The sequence below is a fragment of the Amblyomma mixtum genome, chromosome 2 (genome assembly GCF_055824585.1).
Source record: "Amblyomma mixtum isolate Tamu chromosome 2, ASM5582458v1, whole genome shotgun sequence".
In the NCBI taxonomy this organism is placed as follows: Eukaryota; Metazoa; Arthropoda; class Arachnida; order Ixodida; family Ixodidae; genus Amblyomma; species Amblyomma mixtum.
In genome coordinates this window covers 279,851,755-279,878,085 of record NC_143013.1, presented here as the reverse complement: position 1 = coordinate 279,878,085, position 26,331 = coordinate 279,851,755, and the positions used below count along the sequence as shown (strand labels likewise).

At 45.9% G+C, this 26,331-nt stretch overlaps 1 protein-coding gene across 2 annotated transcripts in view; it reads left to right on the top strand.

Annotated features, from left to right (window-relative positions):
- The first annotated feature begins 2,615 nt into the window (after nt 1-2,615).
- The window catches only part of Nos (Nitric oxide synthase), a 317,570-nt gene continuing 293,854 nt past the window's right edge, over nt 2,616-26,331 (top strand). The window contains exon 1 of one of the 2 annotated variants that reach the window (XM_089574123.1): nt 2,616-3,049. In XM_089574123.1, coding sequence (XP_089430249.1) covers nt 2,616-3,049 — 434 coding nt within the window. The remainder of the gene's footprint in view (nt 3,050-26,331) is intronic. The other variant, XM_089574124.1, reaches the window with a different exon arrangement.

Sequence of the window (26,331 nt, the reverse complement as noted above, 5' to 3'; positions counted from 1 at the left end):
AGGAGAAGTGAAGAAACATAATCAAAGTTAAATGGCTATTTCTTCTGGCTATGCATTACACATAAGTGTAATAAAATTTCCAAAAGAGAAGGGGCAATTATTAGCTCTGATCACTTATTTATATCTCTTAAAAACCTGTTTACTAATGAATGTAGGGACGAAGTTATCGAGCATGAAATACGTTTTTGCATGTCTCATTACTTGATAAGCGCGCTTTAGGAATAACGCCTTAGTAAACGAGACCAAATTCGAGAAGCATCGAGTCGGTACAGACAGGATAGATAAGGTCTTGCGCCCTCGTGTGTATGTACGTGTTTCTCCCTCCGTCTTGTGTCATTCTGCGCAGTTTTTCTTGAATATGTCGCTACACCTACTAGCCCAACGTTATGCTCTACTACGTATTTGGCATCATGTGCATGGTGTAGAATGATTAAAAATGATCCTGAAAGGTAACCACCGAGTTATTTTACACAGAAAATGGTTCTTGGCCTATTACGCACTCCATTTTTTTGAGAGTGTCAGTATCCCGGTCGAATGATGTTCTAATTGCGTCTAGTGCATGGTTGACAGATTCCTTTAAAAATCTGTTTCCTCAGCAATGAAGACATTTCTTTTTTTCTTTTCTCCGTACCTAGTTAACTAGATGTCAACCTGCGGCCTTGAATATCTCCTGCATCGCGTTTGAGAGGATTAGCTAAATTTTATTTGAGAAATCATCGCACAAGTGTGAATCGTTTTTATTTGCGTCATTGAACTTTTTCATTATCTCATTCCCTTACTATTCTTTGAACAAAAAAATGTAGTATTGCTGAAAACCGCAAGCCAGACGCTGCAGCACTTCTATAAAGATCGAAATAAATTTCATTCTTCAAGGAACCTACGTGCAGAGCAGCTGCCTTTCTATTGTGTGTCTCTGTTTTTTTTCTTTTTCAAGGCATCGAAATTACCGCAGGAGTGTGATTTAACTTTCCTTTTTCCAAACTTCAAGTTAAAACAACTGGCTTGAAGTGGCATTGAAGAAAGGTTTCTTTTAAACAGTCCCATATTTAATCATTCAGTGGGAGTACAAGTTCTTTCTTTCCTTCTCGCTTGCTGTTGCGTAGCAAGGTCAGGCCGTCTCGTTGCCGTTGCGTCTCGGTCTTCTGATTGGCATTAGCGCGAAGGATGATGACAGTGATTTTCGTTGGAGAAACAAAAAAAAAAACTTTATACATATACGATTAGCATAGATGATACAGTGAAGACAGAATCGAACAAAGGGAGAGCAACAACAGAGTGGAGCTGCCAGAGCTCTCCCGGTCAAAAGCTCCTGGCGAGAACCCCCAGATTCCCGCCAACATCTCTTCTTAACCCCTCAGCTCATGGCTGAATGGGCCGGCCTCCTCGTGACGTAACAGCAGTCGCCTGTGGCCGTGTATTTAGGCGGGCCCACAGTACTTCCAGCGAGACCCGCGTGACTGAGATAAGGCACAAAACAAGCAAAGCGCAATGAAGTCGTAATACAGCATCTTCCCCTCAGGAAGTCGTACTGCGCTGACGAATCGAGGCAGTAATACACACACACACACGAACAGAAGCGTCATTTGCCCCCTGTTCTCGAAACGGCGCCGGCCAGCAGAAACAAAAACACACGTCAAAAAAAAATCGTCTCGGCGCCGCCGTTAAGCTCCAAGTTCGGAAGATGAGCGTAGCTGAGGTGTAAATCTTTCCGCGCAGCTCTGGAACTATGGCATGCCGCCGCCGAAGCCAAAGAAACCAAAAGGCCAGCTTTCGGAATGCGCGCCAATGACATTGACGAGGCGCAATTCGTGTTCCCGGCTTCCAGCGCGTCGCCCAGAAGCGGCGCCGTTTCCAACGCAGTGAATACGCGGAGTTGGCACACACACGCACAACCAAAAGAAAAAGGGGCGTTTCCTCGAAAAGCGGTGCTGGTGAAAGTGCCGTTTAGGGTTTCCCGCGGCAGATATCGGCTGCTGCGTGACGGTCTTGAGCTCAGTGGCTCTACAGCGGGGTTTAGTTTGATCACACACACACAAAAAAAAAAATAGTTTTGCCATTTTTTCCCAGATAAAATGTATTGCTACTCCAGAAGCTCTAAAATCGCCGTCTCTTGCTCTGATATTCCAAATAATTATAGTCAGGTTACCCTTCAATGCCGCCAGAATTGATGCGGAACACTGGACCGTGCGTTGACACCACTGACCACCTCGGGGTCCCGACACGCGGTTCAGAGTGCGGTGAGCGCGCGAGCTCTGCGCGATCCCTAGAATTCCCCAGGTCTGGGGAAGCGCTTCGGAGATTGGCGCCTCCTTTCTTTCACCCTCGCCCTCTTTTCTCCAACTCCCCTCCTGTCCCGCAAACAGCGAGGAACAGGCTCGGGTTCGGACAGAAAAAAAAAAGAAGAGAAACAGAGAGGAGGAATCACAGAGAGAAAGAGGCAGCCGTTCCTGCAAAGCAATGCATCCCTTCCTCCACTCTCTCTCCCGTGCCTCCCGCGCCTCTCCCTCCCTCTCCCTTTCTCTCGGGCGTCCGCCCCGGGGCGGCGGGGCACCGCAAAAGCGGCGCGCCGAAGTTTTGCGCGCGGAGACAGGGCTTCTCCGCGCGCCATCGCAGTCATGTCCCGTCCGGTGTCCCTGGTTAAACGACGCCAGGGCGGCCTGGGGCTCGTGCTCGGACCCCCGCCTTCTTCGAACGCCACCAACGCCTTGGGCGGCGGCGGCAGTCCTCGATGCAGCCCCATGAGCTCGCCGGCCCGGGCCCGCAGGAGCTCGCTGGCCACGTGCGGAAGCAGCGGCGGAGCTTCGTCGGCGGGCGACGCGCTGCTTTCCGGAGTGCGTGCCGTGGTTCACACCGTGGTTCCGGGCAGCGAGGCTGACCGCACGGGTCTCATCCGGCCCGGGGACGTGGTGCTTCGCGTGAACGGAACGTGCCTCTTGGGCTACGAGCACGGCAACTGCCTCCTCGGACAGGTGCCCGACGACGCTCCCGTCACGCTGGAGCTGGCATGCAACGGAGACGCCTTCGGATCCGCCTTCGGGTCCGCGTACGGGTGAGTGTCCCCGCACCTTCTGTGTGTGTTCGATGGGGGAACGATGGTCGCGTTTCACTGAATCTTTTTGCTGATGCGATCCTAGTAAAGTTCATCTCTAGTTCTTCCTGAATACGATGGGAGTCTCGGGAAGTTAGGGGTAGAGTTCATCTCTTTGTGAATTACCATCGATATTACTCTGGAGCAAGCAAGCATGGTAACTTCAAGCTCCTCACGTTCAGGTTCTCATGGGTCTCTTTGACAGTTAGGATTGTCCGGCACTTAACCAAAGCAGTTAGCAATATGAGCCTTACTAAAACGCTGATGAGAAACGGGATCCGCAGATTCCTCCGGCCGTTGACATTTTGAGAGAACCTTGAACGACCAGAACGGTAAAGTTCGCACTTGTGCTGATAGCAGCCAGAATTGGGCAAGCCCGCGTTTCAGCCGTGGTACTTTCTCCTCCTTATCGGACGCCAACGACGTAACCGTCGTCGCGGGAATCGTGACGCAAAGCCTTAGCTTCGGGCGCAGTTAAAAGCTCAAACGGTCTGCCGAAGTCATTCTGCTACCGCCACTGTCCGTTCCATCTTGCCTGTCGACGGCACTCCGGTGCGGCATGATCGGACGGCGATGAAGAGAAGACGAGATAAGTTGCGGCGTCGGAAAAATGACCGAAGTGAAGATAGCGGGCTTGTGTCAATTTTTTTCTCCCCCCAGCGGGGCTTGTCAAACAAGAGGCGATACGTTCCTTCGCGAGATGTAGGCCGCAGTAATGACAGGACTGTATATATGTGCGCAGGTTTTCTTTTCCTTTCATATTTTTTTTTCACTCTTATGTGCATGAGGGAACGCATCCGCGATTAAGAACTACGCGCGCTTCACGCCATGGGTGCGTGAATGAGCTTAGCATTTACTGCGATATACTTACTGTCGAATAAATGCGATTCCGCAACAGCGTGACTTGACAGCGAAGAAGAATCCTTGCGCCGTGAAAGTGTGTTGTCCTTAGCGCTACGCAACCGTCTTCAAAAATACGTGAAAAGATTTAAGCAATTTCTGTAATTCATGGCTTTAAAACATTGGAGTTCCGATTGGTGAAAGTTCCGTGTCATCAACTGTCCATCCTGTTTTCTTGCTAGGACAATGGTGCTTGTCTTGAATGGCAAAAACAAAACAATGGAAATAAAGGTTGAGAGTGAAATTACTGATAACAGGATTATGTAAAAGTCGCGCATAGATCTTTACTGTTCGATATTGTCAATGACAGGATAAGGCGATACAGTCGTATGCGTTTAATCAAGAAAAGTGCTGGCGTATCGCAGCACTCGGTACAGCGCGGGTGTATTCAGCCGAAACAAATTTTCCACAAAACATCTAGACGTGTGAGGTAGCGGGGAACGGTATTATTCAAATTACTTCCATCTCTGCGCAAAGTTCGAGCGCTAAACGAAAAAAAAAAACTTAGCAAGGGGTTCTTTTATTGCTAAGTTATCAAGAAAAAACGCTGCGTATTTATGCGAGGAAATGTAACAGCCGTCATAATTTTGGTCGTAATTCCATAGTTGCCACGCAGAGGGCGCGGGCGACAGATTTATAACATCCGCTACGTGCTTCGAAATCCCGATTATTCGCTCCGGTCGCGAAGTTTTCATTTCGGTTGTTTTGTTTTTCTGTCGCTGTTTTCTAGAGTTTTGACGTGCCCTAGCCAGACTGCACCGACTACGCGTTTTGGATACCCCCGTGCCAACACCGACAATGCCAAGCCGACGTGAGCTAAGATTCTTTTTTTTTTTTTTACTAACAATCGCCAGAGCATAACTGCTTTGGCCTCATCAAATATTAGGATTTACTTTTGCTTTTCAGGAGAATCTTGGGGCTTCTCGCCCGGATTAACGTTACCGTATTTCACCATGGCCTTACCCGATCACAACCCAAACGGACTTTCCTTGTAATATAAGCTTAATGCTCTTTGTGAAAATGAATATGCTTAGACCGAAGGCGTGGTCACAGACAACTAAGCTTGCTATTAGTGAAGGCATGTTTAAGAATACCGTTTTTTTTTTTTAAAGTGGAATATCCAACTGTAAGGCTCTTTAAGGTAGCTCAAGTTGGCATCAAATAATTTCCATGGTAAGAGTGGAGCACAATTGCTTCGAATTTTTATTTCGATTAAAGACACACTGCTTTCACAACTAAACTGCTGAATAACAAACAAGGTGTAAATATTGTCCTTTCGCCAGTGGAGTATCTGAGACATTAAATATCTTCGGCGTAAACGTTAGTGATCATGCACCTTAAGAGTGCAGGCGCAAACGGTAGCCACAGTGAGTAATCTGCTTCTTTCGTCATGGGATTGAATGCGCCGCACCTTCCCCGTTTTACGCTACGTTTCTTTACTTTCCATCAGTTAAAAGCCCTATTTAAGCACGCGCTGCTGTCATCGCATTAGATGAAAGAAGCAGAAACAAGAAAATGTTTCGTTTGCTCAACGCCTGCAATAATATTAAATGATTGGTGGTTTTCGCATGTTTACCGCCTGAAAACCGATGTCGCGCTAATAGAACCGCTGTGCCTTAGAATTTTTTTGGGCCGCTAATACGAAATGTCTCGCCTATCTCAGCCAACTACGAATTGTTGAAAGTGAATTGCCGCAAATGAAGATCACCAAAGCTGACTGAGTAAAGTCCATACTTGCTACAGGTCAGTACTAAAAGAGGAAACTTTTATGCCTTTTTCCTTCACCCTATATTGCGACGTTGATGAGCGATACGGTGATGAATATACACCTCACGGCCTCCTTTCCATGGAATGTGAATTACTTCAATTGTTTACTAAAAGCTAGATTAACAATGACAAAGCGTTTTATTGATAGGCGTTTCATTTTTGTCTGATAGTATACTGACTCACTTGAACACATAGCGCACCAGTACCTTACACCACACAAATCCCGTTACACGTATGCGAAGACTACCACAACACTTACTTGCCTCAGAAATCTAGTTAGTGTGCTTTTTGCATCGGGTAATGTCAAGCTATTTCCACTCAAACCGCGTTTTTGTGTTCATCGCCTTTGTAATCTCCAGTTTTGCAAGCAAGAGAACAAGGACAGTAAATCAATAATGTCTAGAAACCATCTTGTCATCCAAAGGGTTCAGCAGTTTCAATACTTGAGCACATTACACCGACGACTCACGCTCAAAAAGGTGTTGCCAGAGTGTTTAAACAGGAAGACGCTGCCTAAACGGCAACACGATTGTTTGCAGTCGTTTTCACTTCCAACAGATCGTTCTAAAGTTGTAATTGCTCAGCTAGATTCTTCATGGTGCCCCCTGTTATCCGCCGGTTCATATTAAGAGCCCGCCAAAGAACAACACTTGGAAACTGTAACATCATCACGTTATTAAACACATTAGGGCTGTTGATATTTTACTCTGCCCAGCAGTTAGTTGTGGCGCGGATTATTTTTAGCCGAAGCCACAACGCCGGTCTAAACTCACCCGGACAGCTTGCCATACGCAAGTCACGCGGCTGCCAGAGAACGGCACGCTCTGAATGCTCATTCTTTTCCGGGGCCATTCACGAACTGCGAGCGGTGTGTCAACAGCTCTGACAAGAGCAGTCGCGCGGTTAACCTGGCTGTGTTGAAGCACATGCTCGGGCCTGGCGGTCGCGTGCTTCAACGTGTGTATACAGCAAAGCACGCGGGACCTGTCCTAGCGGGAATGTTTCGCGGACAGGTATGGCACATGCTGGGGCGCTATAATTAACCTTGCTAACTGTTCAAACTTGGTGAATGCCGAGCCTTTCATGGTGCGACAGACCGATGTCAACGGCAATTTCAGCGAGCGACCACCGACGGTGAGGCTTCCGATAACGCTGCCGTTTTGCGTGACGTTGAATGGCACTGCATGCGGTTGGAAACGGTCGATAAGTCGAATTATGTTTAGCCTCCGCTGCGAATGTCATCAGCCGTTCGTACACAGAGCATAGTATGAATGCATGAGGTTAATCGTACAGTATCCAGTTCTTACTCCAGATGTACCGGGTTGAAATTCCGGCACCTCCTAGAACTTGGGGTGTGAAGACGTGTGCTAGGTTTGAGGCATTGACAACACTTGCGCCCTCTCACTAAGCTACTGCAACGGCTTTTTTTTTTTTTTCTTTACAAATCTGATTGAAAAAAAAAAAAATACGATTATCAATGCACCAGTACCTGAAGCAGAGCGTAAGCCAAGAGAGCGATCCGTGTAAGCCCCACTAATGTTTTGACAGTGGCTTTGGATTGAAGGCTGCCGCGCACAGATCAAGGACTGCGTTAAGGCGCTGAAAATGAGTGGAATGTTTTGTCTTCAGAAAAAAACCGCATTCTCGTGCGCTCTGAGCGTGGTCAAAGCCGTATTTTATATCTTTTTCCGAGGACTACACGCGCAGCATTGTGCATAAATTACCGAAGCTAATGAACAAAACCGCCCCATAATTTCTTATTTATCTTCATTGAAACACACGCCCACTCAAAACGAGAAGAAAATAAGAAGTACAACGGAACAAATACGCGAAAGGCACTGCACCAGAAGGCGACAGAGTCAACAGCGACGGCTTAAACTCATCCTGTCTTTTCAGAACCCTCCTCACTCTTTAGAACCGAGCCGTCGTCCTTCAAAGTGTTTGATAAGAACGCTGTACACTTGCGATTTCGCCACGGATTGACCTATCTTAGTTAAACTCGAGCTCGTTTAACCCCGTTGTCAGGGATATTTGGACACGAGTAACGGATGAGTACATGTTCAACACGGCACGCCGCATCTTCTTTTCTATGTCATAATCTCGAGTTATAGTGATCCTTCTTTGTTCCGATAAGCCACACACGTAAGTGAACAGTTGCTCCTACAGAACTCCTACGCAGCAAAGCACATCGCTCAGCGACGCTTACGCCTCGGGCGATTTGCTCTGCTAGTGCGATTTTAGACGCCCAGACACCGCCGACCCTTTGTATGCTCGGCGCCAGTGATCTTCGTAGCTTTCTCTTTCTTAAGAATACGAACGGGAGACGAATTTCTTTTTTTTTTTTTTGACATATCGATTGCACGATAAGCCCGCCATAAAGTTTCCGGTAAAACGATTTTAACGCCAAAGCACAAGTTCTCAATGGAGCGCTGTTGCAATAAGCTCCTTTCGCGCTAAGGGTGACTCCTAAATCTTGTATATTTCTTTCCTACCCGTTGCTGTCGAGCTGCGTCACGACTTTTCCCAATGCTCCAAGTACAGAATCACGTTTAGAAGTATTCGTTCGAAGTATTTTGTCGATAAATACTTCCGTCCGTAACTATTCTTCCGTAAACTGCTTGGTCAGGCCACAATACTGCTTGTGTACAACGCTAAGAAGTCGCCAGGGTTAACCTGCTAAGAAGCATAAATAATAAAAAAGAGTCTAATGTGTCTGAAAGGGCCACTTTCCGTATTACAATTTGTTTGAGGACACAAATAGCTGTAATATACCGTTTAATCGCTTGATGGTATTCACGGAATGCGCGAAAGCCCGGGGAACGGCAGTGTTGGCAAGTATGCAAAAATACATGAAGTATAGAGCTGCTTTGTGGACTTCAATATGCTCCGAAATTTCAAATGCTCAGACTTTCTCCATTGTCAAGTGCCGCTAGCATGTTTGCGCTGTCCCTTCGGAAAAACCGCGCCTATATTGCGGACATCAAAGACAGCTACTCTCATGGGTAGTCGTTCGCTCAAGGATTCTTGACATGGGATATGACGCTGTGCCAAAAATGGCATCCTTGGAAGATTTGAAACTTTATATCCACGTATGTTTTCTGTGCATTCCTTTTATCAAGTTCTTAGGGCTGAATTTCGTGTAGCGACGGAGAAAGAATAAATGCATGAAGATTGTAGTTAGCTTTTTCTTTTTCGTCAAATTTGTTTAGAATCAAGCTTTGTTTCTTGTGTGTTTCTTCCTGTTCAACAATCACATCCCGGCCGGCCTAGAGTGAACGCCTTGCTCCGCAAGGCAGCTACTGCTATAGAATGATAAAAAAAAGAGCGCCTTGTTATTCTGCCTTAAAGGCAGCAGCGGCATTCGTATATTCCGAACTGCCGTGACATGGCTCCATGGTTATGGAGTACGGCTGTTGATCGCGAGGTCGCGGGGTCGCATGCTTTTGTGCGACGGCCCCGTTTCAATGGCGGTTGAAGTGTAAGATTCTCGTCAAGTGAGTGATGTCTTACCCAGGTGTTCTTAATTCATCCCGAGTCTTCGACTACCGCGTCTCACATAGCCCACGTGGCGTTTGTGGGCGTAAAACTACATACACCACCAGATGTACTTCGGCATTGAAATAGGCATTTTTCACACAGAATTGAGCTGACTGAAGTTCAACACTTGTTCTTCTACCGGCCATTAATGAATGATATGTACAGTCTTAGTCAAAAGTAACCAGGCTGCACGGTTTTGATTCTCAGTCGTATATTTAAACTATTATACTAGCCCTCGAGCTCTATATCTCTGTATGGTAAGGAGAACACCTGTCCTCACCTTCAAAGAAATTTTCCACCTAAGGGAAAGCCGTAAAGGCTCTACTATAACAATGAGAAGCAAACCATGCAGCCTGGTTACTTTTGACAAAGACTGTATATGTTGAAACAGTACCAAACAAAGAAATGATTTAAAGCTTTGGCATTGCGGCTCTGCACGGTGTTAAAACACAGATGCAAACGAAATGAAATGAAAGACTTAATTCGCACTGCGTAAATAAGCAAATTCACTCTTCCTTAGGCTTCGAAATTGAAGCAGGATATAGTAATCCGTGCAGACAAATAATACTGTGAACGAAAAAAAGATAAAACATGACTTAGTTTCTCACTCACGCTTAGGAAATAACTTTTGTGGTGTACCGAATGCGCCAATAAAAAAGAAAGTTAATAAGTACGCTTATGTAGTTAGAAATTAACCGCATGGAAGCTTCTTTATGATGTTACTGTAACTTCAGGACGTTTTGACGGCATGTGCACATCCTTTTAACTACCCATGGCGCGACTGTAACGTCTTATGCTTGTCTGCATTCGTTAGGGCTTGTATGTACCGAAACTCTTTCGCGGTAAAAGGATAACAGCCGTCCCTATTCTCGGCACTGTTGCTTTGCTTCCGTGTGTGATTGTCTAGCGGCTGGGAACCGTCGCTAAATATTTGCAAAAGAGCAACAGTACCACACATGGTATATTCGATATGTTTAGGTTAAAAATTAACGCGTATAAAAAGTTCTCTGTCCGCTCTTCAAAACAGAGCAGTATTATTCCAATAAGAATATAAAACAGGAGGGACGATGTCGAAATATAATCTCGCACTACGTTCGGAAAATACTGCGCCTTCAAGACATTCTTCAAGACATTCCAAAGAGAAGGAGAGCACATATATAAGCTCGGCCATAACGTTGCGTTTTCCGCTAAACCTCATCGCTGAAATTTTCTGAAAATACATCCCATTATTAACAGTGCTTCCTGGCCGGACCTTTGTTTAATAGGACGAACGTGGTGCCGGTTACTCGCGCAAAATCTGGCTGCTAAATCGGGGTCGTTAGTATTTGCATTTTTGCTGCTTCTTTGCTGTTTGGACCTGTAGAAGTCTTGCTCTCGTCCGAAAACAAAACTACGGATTCATTTTTCAGAGTCCTCTAAACAAGACAAAAACACACAGTAAGCGACATTGTCCATTATTTCTACGGCCTGAGGTGAATCTCACGCAGGTAATGAATGAACCGTACCTTTGACTAAGGTTTTTCTAATGCTGCAGCCACATTAGAACATAAAGTGAAAATTAAGAAACGTCGCCTCGTTTAATTAAGGCTCACCGATTGCTTCAAAAATATATTCCTGTCATTCCTTGCTATTATCTCTATAATTAATTTCTCGGTGGCTAGGCAGGAGTTGGGGACTTCGTTTTCCATAAAGGTTGGTCCATTCAATCTTCTTAAGAATATAAAGTCCAGTAAAAGTCTTAGAGTTCACATATACGTCTGTCGGGCCAATGCCCCGAAGGAACATTGTCGAGATACTGCGAACTCTCCGGCGGACCGGAAGATTTAAGTACGCTACAAAAAAAGGTCCACATCTGAAGCCGTTTAATGAAAAGCGATGAACGGCATTTAATTCTATTTACGTTTTTACTCGGAGGCTCGTTTTATCACTTCTAAAACAGAAACGCGCGTCTGCATGTCCTGGTGATCCTGCAGTGACTCAGGTCCTTCATTCGGATCGCACGCAAGCCCGCGGGGGCACTTCCATGATTGATTGGCTCTAAAAAAAGGAACGCATCTTTCCGGTGTATATATATAAAGCGCGCGTCGATCGGTATCGGAAGAATATCCACCATTGACCGTGTATATTTGGCGAACCGTCTCTCCCTCATGCTGCAGGCACGGTGATCTCAATGTCTCGGCTGTTTATCTCTTCCTTGTGAAGATCTTCGTGGTGCATGATATGCAGCCCCGGAGCATAGGAGACGGAGGGGGCGAAAGTCTGGAGGGGAGGGGCGGGGGGGGGGGGGGGGGGGCTACTTGAGCTTTTTTTTTTTCTTTTTGTTTTGCGGCTGGTCGCGGTGTGTTGACAAGAATTGCGGCACGGCGTCAGTGCGCGGGGGAGCCTCTGACGTGCCCCTGCCTGCTGACGCTTGGGGGCGCAGAGGTCGTGATGCATTAAACATGATGGTGTCATGCCCCGCTCCCAAACCTCCTCATCCTTCCAGACGCTCAGACAGCCTGCCAACAGCGTTCGTCGGTTTTCCTTCGGAGTCGTGTGTTCGCGTGCGGATTTCTTTAGAAGTGCGGAACGTTTGCTCGGAAAGCGAGTAAGAAGAAAAATAAAAATGAATAGGAGATCGCGCACGTTGAGGCGGGCGCGTATACGGAGGCTTCGCTATATGCAAAGCGGTCTGCCAGCGGTATTATATGCTTGAACGGAATAAAGAGAAGTGGCTTCTTCGATGTCGAGCGCACTCGGTTTTGTCAATAGTGCGCGCCAAGAGGGCTTCACACCGTCGCATGTCGCGCCCCATTTTGGTTCTTTTTTTCGTTTTTCAAGGAAAAAAGAGAACTTTGAGGCAATATAAGCGGTCGTTGTTTTGTTCCGTCGTTCTATTGCCGATCTGATCTGTTGTTCACTTTCTAGAAAGAAAAAAAAACAATTCGTCCAGATTTTACTGGTTATTAGTGTTTTCTGCGCACCTTACGAGAAGGCATGCATCGCTTCGTGCTCACTATTTTGGAGTCGCATTGTTAACGTGAACGTCGTACCGAACCATGCATGCCGCGACAAGGCGCATATTCATGTAAAGCGGCCCACTGAACAACGAGTAAGCATAAACATTCCTATCACTGATCTTACATACACTAACTACATATACAGCACTTTTAACAACAAGAAAGAAGCACTAAATGTCTGAGCTCTGAACCCGAATTTGACGGTAGAACGAAGACTGCTCGCGCGAAAACATAGTGAGACCGAGGGGGCTTCTGACCTTTGCGTCCTTCTTCAGTTTTTTTTTTGTTCCCGTTTTGAGTTGCTAATCCCAAACGCTAGTTAGGAGCTCGAAAGCGAACATGCGTAGAAACGAGTAGGCAAGCGCAATGCCGAAAAGAGAAAAAAAAGCGAAAACAAAAACTGAGACGGCAGGAGCAGGAATTCTAGCAACGTACGCCCGACTCCGCTCCCGTCGCGCGCACCGCAGCACTTCTGACTCGCGGAACACTTGTTACTAGCGCCAGCGCCGAAGCAGGCTGCGGCAACATAGGGACACTGTAAAACGTGCCTGTGCGGTCAGTGGTTTTCAGAAATTTCGGGCAATGTGAGGCGCCATTTTCTGGTGCCGTCTCTTGGCCTGCCATTAAGACAGGCGAATTCCTGAACAAAAAACTTTGAGATCACTGCGGCGACCCGCATTAAAGCAATGCGAAAGCAAAACTTCCACATACTATATCGACGTCCGGGGCTGTTCTGACGTCCGTGTACTATATCGACGTCTATGGCTATTTTGACGTCTAAGTGTATTTTCTAATGGTGTCTTCGACTGGTCGTTCCCACGATCCGGTTCGGATTTGGCAAAGTGAGAGCCGCTCTAGCTCCGAGCGCATAGCGAGACCGGTCAAGCCGAATGGTCAGCAAGTTTTCAGAGCGAAAGCACAGGAAGCAGAAAAAGGGCGTAACTTCCGGAACCGCCATACCGCAGTGGCGCCGCCGCTGCCGCTGGTGTCAACGACACACAGCATGGGACGTTTTAACTGCGCCTAATACCAAAAGCGCCTAAACTTGCTTTTACGGGCGCGTAAGAACCAACGCGCTAGGCCTCGCCAGACCGGTCGTGGTGTGCCCTGGCTACCCTGGCTTCGCATCCGGCTCTGCGAACGGCGGAAGTGGCTCTCTCACGTGAACGCACCTCGGGGCCGCTCCGACTTTTTTCTCGGAGCACCTCAGAGCGCTCTGAGCTGGAGGCGGGCGCTCTGAAAGAACCAGCCGAATGTAGTCAGAGCGCTTGATTTCGACCAGCCGAACGTGCGGCTGCATCTCAGAGCGCTCCAGAGCTATCTGAGACGACCAGTCGAAGACACCATAAGTGTCTAAGTGTGCTGTGCAACATTAAGTTTCGGAGATAATAGAAAGTTATAGTGCAGCGCCATCTGCGATTTGCTATCATGACCCAGTTGCGCGCCGCCAGTGCGCCCGGGCTGATTGGTAGGCGTGCGCGAAGATTGACCGCACCTGGCGCCATTTGGAGCCGTAAGGGCGATCTGCGCATGCGCTCACGGTAGTTAATCGCAGATCGCGCAATGCCATCATTCTCTCATACTTGCGCTGATGCACAGCCGGATAGACGTAGAGTACAGTACCTTGCTTGCAGCAAAGCAGCTACGTCAAAAGTTTACTTCATTTGCCCAAAAGCGCACCACTCAATTGCTCTGGATAAGCGTGCTCACGCACTGAGCTCCTTTGTATTACCCTACAGAAGAGTTTTGTAACCGTAGGGGCACTCAGAACGGCCAAATAACTACGCAGTTTCTCGCATTTCGGCGTAAAATTTTGAATATTTTGATTAAATACCTATTCTACTGCGCATGTATCTAATGAAAAAATGGGACAGACAACGTTGTTGCAGATTTCTAATTATATTGAAACGTTTAGCATCGAGCATGAAGTAAGGTTGCAGGGAAAGCCTCTTGCGCCTTCGGTTGCAAAATTTTTGTGTGTGTTCATGGGAACACCAAGTCTTGAGAAATATACTTTTATTAAAGCTCACAAACCAAACTTTCGTTATCGTTTGACTAGGATATAATACAAAGGCTTTAGGCACAGGCTCGTGTCGCTGGTGCTGGGTCGAAGGCGACTCTGCGCTGGTGCAGCAGTTTTAGTCTCGTAACAAACATTGATACTCCACTACATGTTAGTTGCGATAATTATGTCTTAAACACATGTCTAAATGATAAAAATGAAGTAAGAGTGGTGTTGACAGGCTAAGAAATATTTTCTTACACCGTGGTTGGGGTTTCAATTAACGCCCGTGATTGCAAGTTTTCCAATGTTATCTTTTTATGGCCGGCAGTGTGCCTTTTCATTAGCTTCCTATCTCGCCTAGCTTTCTAGGGTAAAACTAAATAGCCTCTTGGCACCGTTACAGGAAGTTCACGCCACGAACTGGTGAGGGCGACGCGATGAAGAAAATTAAACACACGATACGGCGGCAGAGAGAATACCTGGTTTTGCCAGGTTCACAGGATATTCGTGTGAACGTTCTAGGCCCAAAAAATGAATCAGTTATAAATTATTGTTCTCAAACTTTTAAAGAACCGGAACATTTAGAGCAACAGATGAAACAATTTGTTTCCTGACAACAGACAGAAATGCACGAAGTTTAGATTGAAAGTCTATGTCTGCCCCAACACCTAGCCTTTCCTTGTGTATTTTCAATGTATTCTTCACAAGCATGTAGAGTTAGGCGGGCGCTAATGTTGGAAGGTTTGAACCCATCGCGTCCGTATAGACTGTCTGTAAGAAAAACGTTATTTACATCTTCAGCGAACGAATGCGCAGGCACTGAGACTATCGTCAATAATATGTTAGCTATTTTTTGAGTGCGCATATTTTTATTGGGTTTTTTACGCGAGCATTGCCACAGGATAATAAGCGATGTTTCGACATAGAAGGTACTTAAAGAAAACAAATTTGAACAAGTGCAAATTCCATTTTTCGCAACCTTGGACCACGTGTTAATTATAATGAATAACATACATCAGAAATGTGAACGGCATCGTCTCGCTCTAATCAGACGAGTAGTGTCGTTACTAAAGTTTACTTTTCGTGGTAATATTTCTGTTAGTTAATTGCCTAACCACACGTGACGAATTATTCGTTGAATGGCTAGAAAGGCTCTTTACACGCATTAAATCAAGATTGCACCAAACCCTTTGGCATACCGAAACTGCATCCGTTTAGCGGACAGCGCATGCAGCTGCGCCAGTATATATGCACCCAGTAAACGTGCGCCACAGGCGTGGGATTTTCAAAGTAGCCATACATGACACGCACATTTTCACTTTCACGAGCTTTGTTGTGAACATTTTCTTCGCGCCTTTAAACAACATGTGGTTTAAGAACTGATGCTATTGAAAAGAGAGAACGGGTGAGATAAAGAGAAATGTTTATTTTCAACGGTAATCCTGGCTTCTTTTGGCGCGGTACAACTTAATAACTGCGCTCCTTGATCTATCTGTAATGAACGACATTTTTTTTCATTGTTATTAACTAATTACCTTGTTTTATGGAACGAATCATATTTTTAACTTATAGTTATGTGCAAGTAATTCGTGCTGCACTGTAATGCAGCGAAGCACTTAATACTGTCAGATGCTGATTTCATCGCCAGACACTGGTGGCAATGAAGACTGCACCTATTCCTCTGCCTACGGTGCTGCGTATGCAGTTATGCAATACGCGGACTTGTACTTTACGCAGAGTACGCAGACAAAGACCTACCACGCATAATTCTCCCTGGGTACAGTTCTGCTTTCTCGTTGTCATCTACTTCGCGGTCATGTACTGGCATGCAGTATACGATTGTAAGGACGCAGGAGCTTGTTTTTTATACGCCTCACCGTACGCTCATCGTACTCGAAGACAAAATGGCAGACATGGCGGGTTCCATAAGCCGCAAGCGTAGGCCCGCTTTAAACCCATTCTTACACTAAAATACGACTTCCGAGAGGCCAGACGACAGCCAACAATAATCCTTCAACTTTCCCAGTCGAAAGAAACGACAAAACGGAGTAAAAAATGCTACAAAATGTTTTGTCGTCTTGTGGTAAGTACAAACTTTTGTGTTGTTTCGCAGCAATTTTCTATAGTGCTGCAGTTTTTTTTCTGCCGTACATCTTTTCTGTAGTCTGTAGCTGTGTAGTACTTTTCTGCAGTAACTGCACAAAATTATGTTGTTACTACTGGTTCATAAGCACAAATATTACGAAGAATCTGTTGTGACAGCAGAAACTTTTCTGCCGTGTTCTTTTGACTGGGTCGTTTTGAGCAAAACCAGTCCCTAAACCCCAAAATTTTTTAGTAAACTTCCGCGAAACACACTACGTATGCTCGCCATCTCCACAGGCGACGAAGCGCGAATGGGTCGCGAAGCATGCTCAAAGCACCCGTTATTCTCGCCCATCGTTCGTTTCCATCGGCGCGTGCTGCATACATGGAAGACAGAGAGAAAAAGAAAGCCAAGTCTTCAGCCTCCATACACCCGCTGCTTTGTTCGTCGGCTTGTTCAGGACTTCAGCGCCTGTGCCTCGCACCGCGGCACCTCCGGGAGCGCCGGCTTCGCTCTCGGTGAAAGCGGTCGGCGTTCCGAGACACTTCCGACGTGCGTGGCCTTAAACTGTCGCCTTTCTTTACGCCTTCCCAGCACTCTGCGCAGACGCTTGGCAGTAATCAGGGGCCCAGAAACCCCGGAGTGAGGGCAAAGCACAGCCGTGACTAGAAGGGAGAAACAAGAGATAAACAATATTCCAGAGTCAAATAATCACCATCAAGCTTACGTAGAGGCCAGCGGTAGAGAAAAGAGAAAGCAGAATGAAGAAAAGCGGGAAGTTTGGCCGGGCATACGCCCCGTTGGCTAGTCTGCACTGAGGGAAAGGGTAAAAGAGCGGGAAGAGGAGAGAGAACAATATCCGCTGCGCCTCACCGCACTAGAAAGACTTGTTTATGAGGAAACAAGGCAGCAGAGGAGGAACAAAGCTTACTAACAAGGTTTGATAAAAGGTATACAGTTTTGCAGTGCTAAAGTTCGATACCGCTATGTAGCTGCAAGTAAAGCAATAGACCAGGGGACTCAGTACGAGCTACTGCTAGCATTAAGTTAGAGAGTAAGAGTCAGAAAAACGTTAACAATTATTTCGAATACATAACTGCCTCCGTGTTGGGGCCAAAGGGAGAGGCATAAATTTTCACAGACTGCCGGACCTGCTTATGCAGGTTTCCATGCATGCCAAACAGCATCGGATGTCTTACGAGGTTCTTCGCGCAGTATCATCTGCTAAGTAAACGTTTCAAATGCGAATGATGATTCACACCTTTTATCACACGTACGCAGGCTAGGTTCTGCTAGATCAAAAAGCCTAAAGGGTATTGCCTAATGTTGTCTTTTCTTTACAAAGGTTACTACCCTTGCAAATCCCACAGGAGACCCGTTATGCAGCCTGAAATCAGCTGCAGTAGCTTAGTGGCCTTTATAATATTGAAAAGAGCTATTATTAAGCATATAATACTTCACAACAATTACCAAATTACGCCGATGGGCGGACATATTTTATTGATTTCCAATTTTGTGCGCCAGCCGCAGCTCAGGTGATTAAGTTACAACGGTTGCCGTGGTCGGCACCCAACTTCTGCCTTTTTTATTTGTATTTTTGAATAAAACTGCTACTTCAACTACTACGCTTCAAAGGACTGAATTCAGAGCTTGTTTATAACAATAAACTGCCGTCTCCGTGCTCTAAGTGTCAACGAGGAAAAATACATACTGTTTCCATTAACCTCAGACGTAAAATCGTTAGGTATACAGATAAATTGAATGAAGCCTTTCCTAAACTACGCTAGCAGCCGGCTCACTGAGGCCATATATTCCTTTCGTTTAAATACGGCTCTCCAGCTGGTTGGGAACTGTAGGAGGCAGTTTGTCTCTATTGCTTCGATGCTATCTCCCCTGAGCGTACCAATCTTAGCTTTAGTCTGCATTTATTTCCTTCGTACCTTTTCGCGACTTGTAGCGTAAGGGCTGCGTTTCGCGATAAATAAGACATCCTTTTTTCTTCATTTCCTTTCTCAAATCTTTCACCGTTTGAAGTCGCAGGTCAAGCCAGTGCCTTCAGTTTATGTTTGATACATTTTGCGGACGCCAAATCTTTGCCCTGGATTGAGGCCCTTAAGACAATACGAGCGTTAACAAGACGCATGCGCATGGAAGATAGATGTAAGATATCTTCATTGAGAAAATGAGAAGACAACTTTCTTTCAACATTGAAAAACAAGCTTTAGTTCCCGAAACAACGTGGAAGTGAAATGATAATCGAGAAAGAAGCTGTGATGAAAGACACCAGATTCTTCTATCTCCGAGAGGTGCACCTGTTCCTGAGAAGAAGAAAGCTGCAAATGAAAGGTGTAGAAAGGCTCGCGCCCATGCCAAATTAGCCGAGCTTCCCTTCGTTTTCCTCATGGTTTGTCAACGACATTTTGCAAATATAAGCACTGCGAATTCACAGCCTATGATTTTCATGTTGTAACGCGCAGGTGCAGAGATTATTGGCGCCTCTCTGTCTTTTGGAAATGATTTTCTTGTCCCTTTTATCCACCACGTGTTCCAGGGTAAGGAGTGTTTAGATCATCTTGGATGCAACCACGTATTGTCTCTGTCACAAGAGACATGCGGATAATTGAAATTGCTCTATTAAAAGCTATAAATATTGCCCGAATAAGACGAAGCTAGCAGTGGAGTGGGATGGGCCAGCAGCCATTAAATCATCTCTGTGCCGTCGATCATCACGCCGCATTCTTCGGCTGGCCGGCACATAACAATATCTTTCCATAACTCGTTCGGTCGATATTTCATTCAGCTATCACTAAACCTGACTGTATTCCCCTTATATAAGGCAATACGCGCGGAGAGCTAAAAAATGTGGTCTCAGTTCTGCCGCCATCCCCTTAAGATTGCTTATTCTTTCCACGAGACATTCACGAAGGCTACGATGTTACTTGAGCAACATTGTGCAACATCAGAAGCAACTTTTCCGGCTTTGACTATGCGGTGCACGCGGTTGTGAGGAACACCGTCTGGTGCGTCTATCCGTCGCGATGTGTCTTATTGCTCAATGCCGCTTGACAGGTAGTATTCTTGATTTCATCCATCAAGAGACGATGCAACCACGCAAGTATCATTCTTCGATGCCGTACATGATTTGCTCGCGACATGGCATTTCGGGGGCCAGTCGGTTAAAGCGGGCTTATTCTTTCTAGTAGTTGCCGGAGCCCGGACGACCGAATATCGGATATTTTTAGGCGTTAGCCGGGAACCACTGATACACCACTTCCCAACTGGGCAGTCACACATTGTGGTCTTCACAATAGGACCGCTATCCTTTCCTAGTATAGCTTTATTTTATTGCACAGCTAAGAGAAGAGGCCTAAGCGACCTTTGCTGTGTACCTCAGTCGCTTCACAGCATACTCTGTAAAAAAAATGATTGCTTTTAGAGAAATAAACATAGTTCTCTTTCCTTCGGAAATTGTTCAGGTTTCCTTCTTCCTCACCGCAATAAATTTTGTTTAGTTTGGTTTATTGATTTATTGGGGCTTAACGTCCCAAAGCGACTCAGGCTATGAGGGACGCCGTATTGAAGGGCTGCAGAAATTTCGACCACCTGGGGTTCTTTAACGTGCACAGACATCGCACAGTAGACGGGCCTCTAGAATTTCGCCTCCATCGAAATTCAGCCGCTGCGGCCGGGATCGAACCCGCGTCTTTCTTGTCAGCAGCAATAAGTTTTTTATTCTTAAGGAGCGCAAGACAATTCTTTCCCTGTTTTCTGGGCAGCTTCCGCCACTGCAAAGGGCTGTAGTAACATAATCGGGAGAAACTAATTAAAATTTTCAAAGCCAATGCTCGCTGCGCGCTATCCAATTAAGCAGTTAACAGCGTCAGCAATAGTGCTCACTGGCTCTGGCTCGTCCTTCACATCGTGTCTTCCTAACACGCTGTTCGTGGTACCTTTCTTTGCTGCTGAGAACTGATCACGTACTTTAAACCCGTCACTATCGATCTCTCTCTCGCTTTACCGCTTGGCGTCTGAATTCATACACTTATATGTTCACTTTTGTTTTACTGTTCAGCGTAATGAAAACGAGATTTCTTTGACGCCTATTTTCTTTACTGCAGCGGGGAGAGGGTGAGATGCATTACCTTGTAAATGTTTCCTTGAGTAAGTTAAATCGCCTGTATTTTACACGCACTCCATCCTGATATGTGTGAAGTAAGTACAATACACTGTACCATTGTGAATGAACTGTAGACTAGTCGTACTATGTTGTCATTAAAAGTTCTATAAACTGCACATAAACAGTGCCCTACGGTTGTGCAGGAAGACATGTACGGAAAGTATAGCCAAACTTTGATGCTTCGAGCGGGGGCCTTCGTGTTCTCTTTCTCGTCTTTTTTACAAAGTCACAAAACTCACTTACGAACACGTCTCTATCTCATTGCGCTTGTATACGATGCTCTACCAGCGATCTTTCCGGAAATGGGGTGCCACGTATAAATGCGCATCTCTTTCCAACCAGGCCTGCTTCCGGTGCTTGAGAGGCGCGCCAGTATTTCCTAAACTTTTTTCTAGCCACTTCGAACACCGCGCCGACTTAAAAATGGACTGGTGCCGCGGATGGCCAAATGCGCTTTCTTCGAGTACGCACGGGGTCTCCTAGCTCTCTACAATGAGTCCTATTCCAGTCTGACACCCGTAATGGAAGGGAATTTCTTTACTTTCTTCCCACTTCTTTCTTTTTTTCTCCTTTTTTTGAGGCACTTTTCTTCAATCTCAATCAAAAAGCTGCTTTTCGTTTCAAGCGCTTACGCCCCTTCGTGAAAGTGGCTCAAATGTGAAGCCTCGAAGGTGCGCCGTTTTACGCGACATAGCTGGCAGCCGTGTGCCGAAAGACAAAAGAAGCCAGTTAGATGGGCTCGTTTCCCGTGCTAGCCATTAAGTCTGCTTCTACTTTTTTTTTCTTTAGCGGAAAACAAAACGGAAAGCGGTGATGGGTCATTCTCGGCCTTTGGAAGGGCAGCTAGTACGTTTCGAGGAACGAACAGTTCTCAGCGTAAGACGTGCTTTTGGTGTTAAATAACACCAAACAAGGGCAGTTGGCGAAATAGCAGGTTGTGCAGCAAACGGGGACGCAGAGCTGTTCCTAACGCACGCACGCACACTTGGAATGTTCTTTCGTGTCGACAAATGGCGTTTGACACTATGTTCGCGATGCGCTCCTTATTTAAACCCGATTTATGGTGTCGCAGTCTGGCACAATGTTGCCGATTTCTTTGTCGTTTTGTTCGATACTAAGCCGATTAGGTGTACTCTGTGACTGAAGAGCTTCCTTTGCTGAATGGCAGTGTAGAGGAGAGGAATATTGTTCATTCCCAGTCACTTAATTCCAACTTCTATCTGACTGGAACTGATGTTCTAGTTCCGTCATTATCAAGTGTATCACAAAGCCTCCCCTAATTCGAACTTTCCATAACCTGGGCCAGTTTTAAGCTTGCTCCCTTTCGGTTAAGAATGATGGATAATTTAACTTTACTTCATTCCTTATTTCGAATCGGTTATTTTAGTGTGCCTATGCTAGCCACTAATAAGTTCTCTGAAAAGATATCTCTGCCCCGCCGCGGTGGCTCAGTGGTTACGGCGCTCGGCTTTTGGCCCGAAAGACGCGGGTTCGATTCCGGCCGCGGCGGATGAATTTCGATGGAGGCGAAATTCGAGAGGCCCGAGTGCTGTGCGATGTCAGTGCACGTTAAAGAACCCCAGGTGCTCGAAATTTCCGGAGCCCTTCACTACGGCGTCCCTCACAGCCCGAGTCGCTTTGAGACGTTAACCCCAATAAACCAAACAAAACCAATTGTAACCTTCCATACTCTGAGCCAGTTTTTTGCTCCCTTTTGGTTAAGAATGATCGATAATTCAACTTTACTTCATTCCTTATTTCCAATCAGTTATTTTAGCGTGCCTATGCTAGCCTCTAATAAGTTCCCTGAAAAGGTATTTCTATAAAATGGAAGACAGCACTCCGCACGGGCTTATCTGATTGCGCTTCAAGTAGTCGTATAGCCTACGTGCAACGTACGATCAGAAATGCGGCCCAAACTGAACAAGGATCCAATTCGCACTACAGGTCTTGGTCTACTACCACAACACAGGCGTCAGAGTGTACGCACTATAGGTTATGACAGTTACGATGCTGACAAACTGCGTTCACAACCAGCAGTGCTTGGATTACGCCTATGGGTCCTCAGTGAGCGTAATCTTTCCTACTTACGCAGCAACGTCCTCACATTTGGAGGGGCATCATGCTACTAGCACCGATGACAGGATCTCACGACAGTGCCAGGCCAGTGTCGCTAAGCCTAACGACCTATAACGTCCTTTTCTGGAGCTACTCGCTAATTTTCTTTCTTACGTCACGGGTGATGTCAACGCGCAGTTTTTTTACTGCGAAAAGCCATACGCCACGTGATGCCAGCCAAGGGAACTAGAAGCGCTTGCATAGAATGCTTGTTAAGGCTGGTTCAAAAATGTACGACACCTACAATGACGCAATACGCAACTTACGACACCTTTTCTGAAGCTACATGCGCGCAAGCCCTCGCGCGCGTATCTCCGTTCAACACGTGGGATCGAACTGTGAGGCCCTTTTCTTCCGAGCAGAGTCCTTCAACAACGTCACAAGCAAAAATAAAGAAAAACTAAACTACTTCGCATCATTGTTTTCTAGGGGCGCAGAAATAGCGGAGGCACGATGCAGCAAGCGTGACGTTGCTGAGGGCGAGCACTCTGTATAGGCAGGAAGAAGTGAAAGAAGGAAAAAAATTAAAAAAGCAGTGGCTGAACGGGGCGGCTGAGAGCATCTTCCTTCGTGCATGCCCGGCTGTGTGAATATTCAAAGGCGTAACTGCACACTCAGCCGTTTTGCGTGCATACGTGTTTGCCGAGCTCACCTTCGATCACGAAGGGACTAGCATCAACAACAATAACAACAAATGAAAGAAGTGCAGAACGAAAACTGGGATGGAAGAACGGTATTCCTCCGCCTCACTTTGGAGCAGTGCTATGGGAGCGGCGAGGATAGCGTCGCGCATTTTTTCATCCGCTCGGTAAAGTAGTGCGGTACACTTACATTCTTAACTACGCTGCTATGAACGTCAGGAACTAAAGTAAAGGTTTCCAAGTCAAAGCGGCGCTTTTTCGGAGACTCGCTGGTATTAAAAAGCTGCGCGGAAAACGAGTGGGAGCAAAGGACATGCACCGTGACGGCTAAGTGATACAAAGGTTGCAACTCTCCCACGTACGCAACCCGGAGCGACGCCTGGGCAACAGCAGCCTGTTTAGCGCAGCACAGAATTCCCGGCGTGACGGACGGGAGTGCGCCGTCGCGACACGAGGGGGCGCCGTAGTTGGAAGCGCCCCGTGTTGCGTCGCGCCGCGCGTTCCGGAGCGAGCACCCGGGAGAAGCGAGGACTGGTGTAACCCGATTGTGCGTGTAAGCGAGACTAAATGGGCGCCGTGGGATTAGTTTCGCTTACGCGCACGAGCCCTGGGCGCTCCGCCGTGTACGTGTGTCTCTCCAGCTGCACTTGTTGCCTCTGCAACGGGATCCCCTCCCGAAACCTTTCCAGCAAAGACTCGTCTTCTCGTTCTGCAAGGATGCCCAGAATAAGCCGCGGTCGAAGCTTTCTCTGGTTCTTTTCTTCCTAATTCATTCTCTCTCTCTAACATTTTGCCGTACAAACGCTTAGTGTTAACATGAATTGCGTTGTATGAAGTATCCCTTAGTTCCATTGCTAATTAAAATGACCTTTGTCTATACTGTTGAAATATATGCAGAATGCAGGCGTCTCCAACAATGTCTGAGCCCTACAAGTAAATACAAACACTCTGGCACTTCACTGGTTGCAGATTAGCAGATTCGAAACTATGCAACACGAGATTAAAATCTGGTTGTCACACAGACAAAAAGAAATGAATGAAACAATGGGTTATTTCAATTAAGTTCAGCTCCATAAGCGCTCCTGGTCAGAAAGCTTTATTCGTGTCGAATTGACCTTGATAATGGTTTGCTTCATATTTTAGGTTTATCTAATTATTTTATTTCAGACTTTTTTGCTGAATTTCTTTTTATCCGCCTTCTTCGGCGAATTGCGGCGAGAAAGGACGCCGTAGTTTACTTATTCATTGCCGTGTTCCCAGGGATCGTGTACCGATATTGGACTAAACCACGAAAGCTTCCAAAACTATATTAACATCTACACTTATACAAGCCGGAATATGCTAAATGGTGATTTAAATTCAGACACTTGAAAACGGCTAATAAACTTTGCCGGGAGCGCTGCATTGGCAAAAGTGGTTGGCGTATCTTCGTTTTCCGGTTTGCTGAGTAGTCCCTAACTCGAATTCAAGACATGAACGAAGGAATCATCCAGAACGTAGGAGGCTAATTAGGCTCTATTGCTATTAGAAAACTGTAAGCTCCGTCGTTTTAAGTTGTTATTACGTTGTGTGCAGGCACACACAATCCAATTTCTGTGGCACGAAACCTAATCATTAGAATAACTTGTGCTGTACGAGAAGTTGTTTTCTTGATGCTCATATTTTGCTCTCCACACAAAAATTGGTATAAGACGTGCAGGCAGCATCGTTCTAACGAGAAGAAGATCGGACAGAAGACAGACTTGAGCTAACCAGTGGCGAAAAGAATGTAGTTATGTTTGTTTTTGCTAATACTTAAGCTCAAGCATAAAAAGACTGGGAGTAAAACATTCGGCAAACAAAGATAAAAAGTGTAACGTGCAATGAAGCACATATAGACGGATTGGTGCTGTCTATGAATAACTATCTTAGTGATGAAGCAAACAAGGGAAGGGGAATGAGGTGCTCGTTATAAATATGAGAAACCAACAGCCACAGAAACCAAGGGGCACATGGGATATTTAATTAATTTATTTATTTCGTGGTGTTGATCAATTTATAATATTACTGAATATGTTATCGCTTATAGCTAATTGATTAGAAAAGCAGAAGAAAAAACAACCACATGCCGCCGGTGGGATCCGAACCCACGACCTCCGAATTACGCGTCCAGTGCTCCACCGCTGAGCTACGGCGACGGCTGTCAAACCTTCTGCTTTCGGGGGTATTTATGTTTTACAAATAACCTAACCTTGGGAGTGTTCACCAGCGCCACCCACGTTCTTAAGCGGCGGGCGTAGAACGTCCTGAGTTACCGCTGATGTGACGTAGAACGTCTTCGGACGGCGAGGGTGGAAGCTGTGTGAGAACCCTCTTATGCTTCCTATGGCGTCAAGGCTGCCAGAACCGAGACCATCGCTAAACAATTAAGCAAACAAGGGAAGGGGAATGAGGCGCTCGTTATAAATATGAGAGAAGCCAACAGTTTCTGTGGCTGTTGGCTTCTCTCATATTTATGACGAGAGCCTCATTCCCCTTCCCTTGTTTGCTTGGTGTCTCATGCAAGAAGTGGTTAAATCTCGGCTCTACTGCATTGCTTGACTGCAACCAAGGTTTTAATTTCCGCAGAACTGCAGCACGAATACTCCCTCAAATTTACCTTGGAGCGACTATGACGCATAAACCCCCAGATATGGTGCCTGATGAATATTAAAAAAGTAAATGTCCAAAAGAGAGGACAAATGGCAGGGAAATTACATAGAGTATACGGTGATTGATTTTCATATTAAAGTGAATCGGAAGCTTTTTGCGTAACTTAATTCACTCCCAGTGAGCGTGGGTAACCACAGTGATAAAATATATTTATAAAAACAGTAACAACGTTGATAAATATTTAGAGAAAATATTTTTTGCCATAGTAAAGCTGAATTTTAAAAACATCGAAAAAAAAGAAAACCTACTAGAAATGGCTGTGTAAGAAAAAGGAAATGCAATGCGAGAAGAGGAAAATTAAGAATATTATTATTAGTATTGG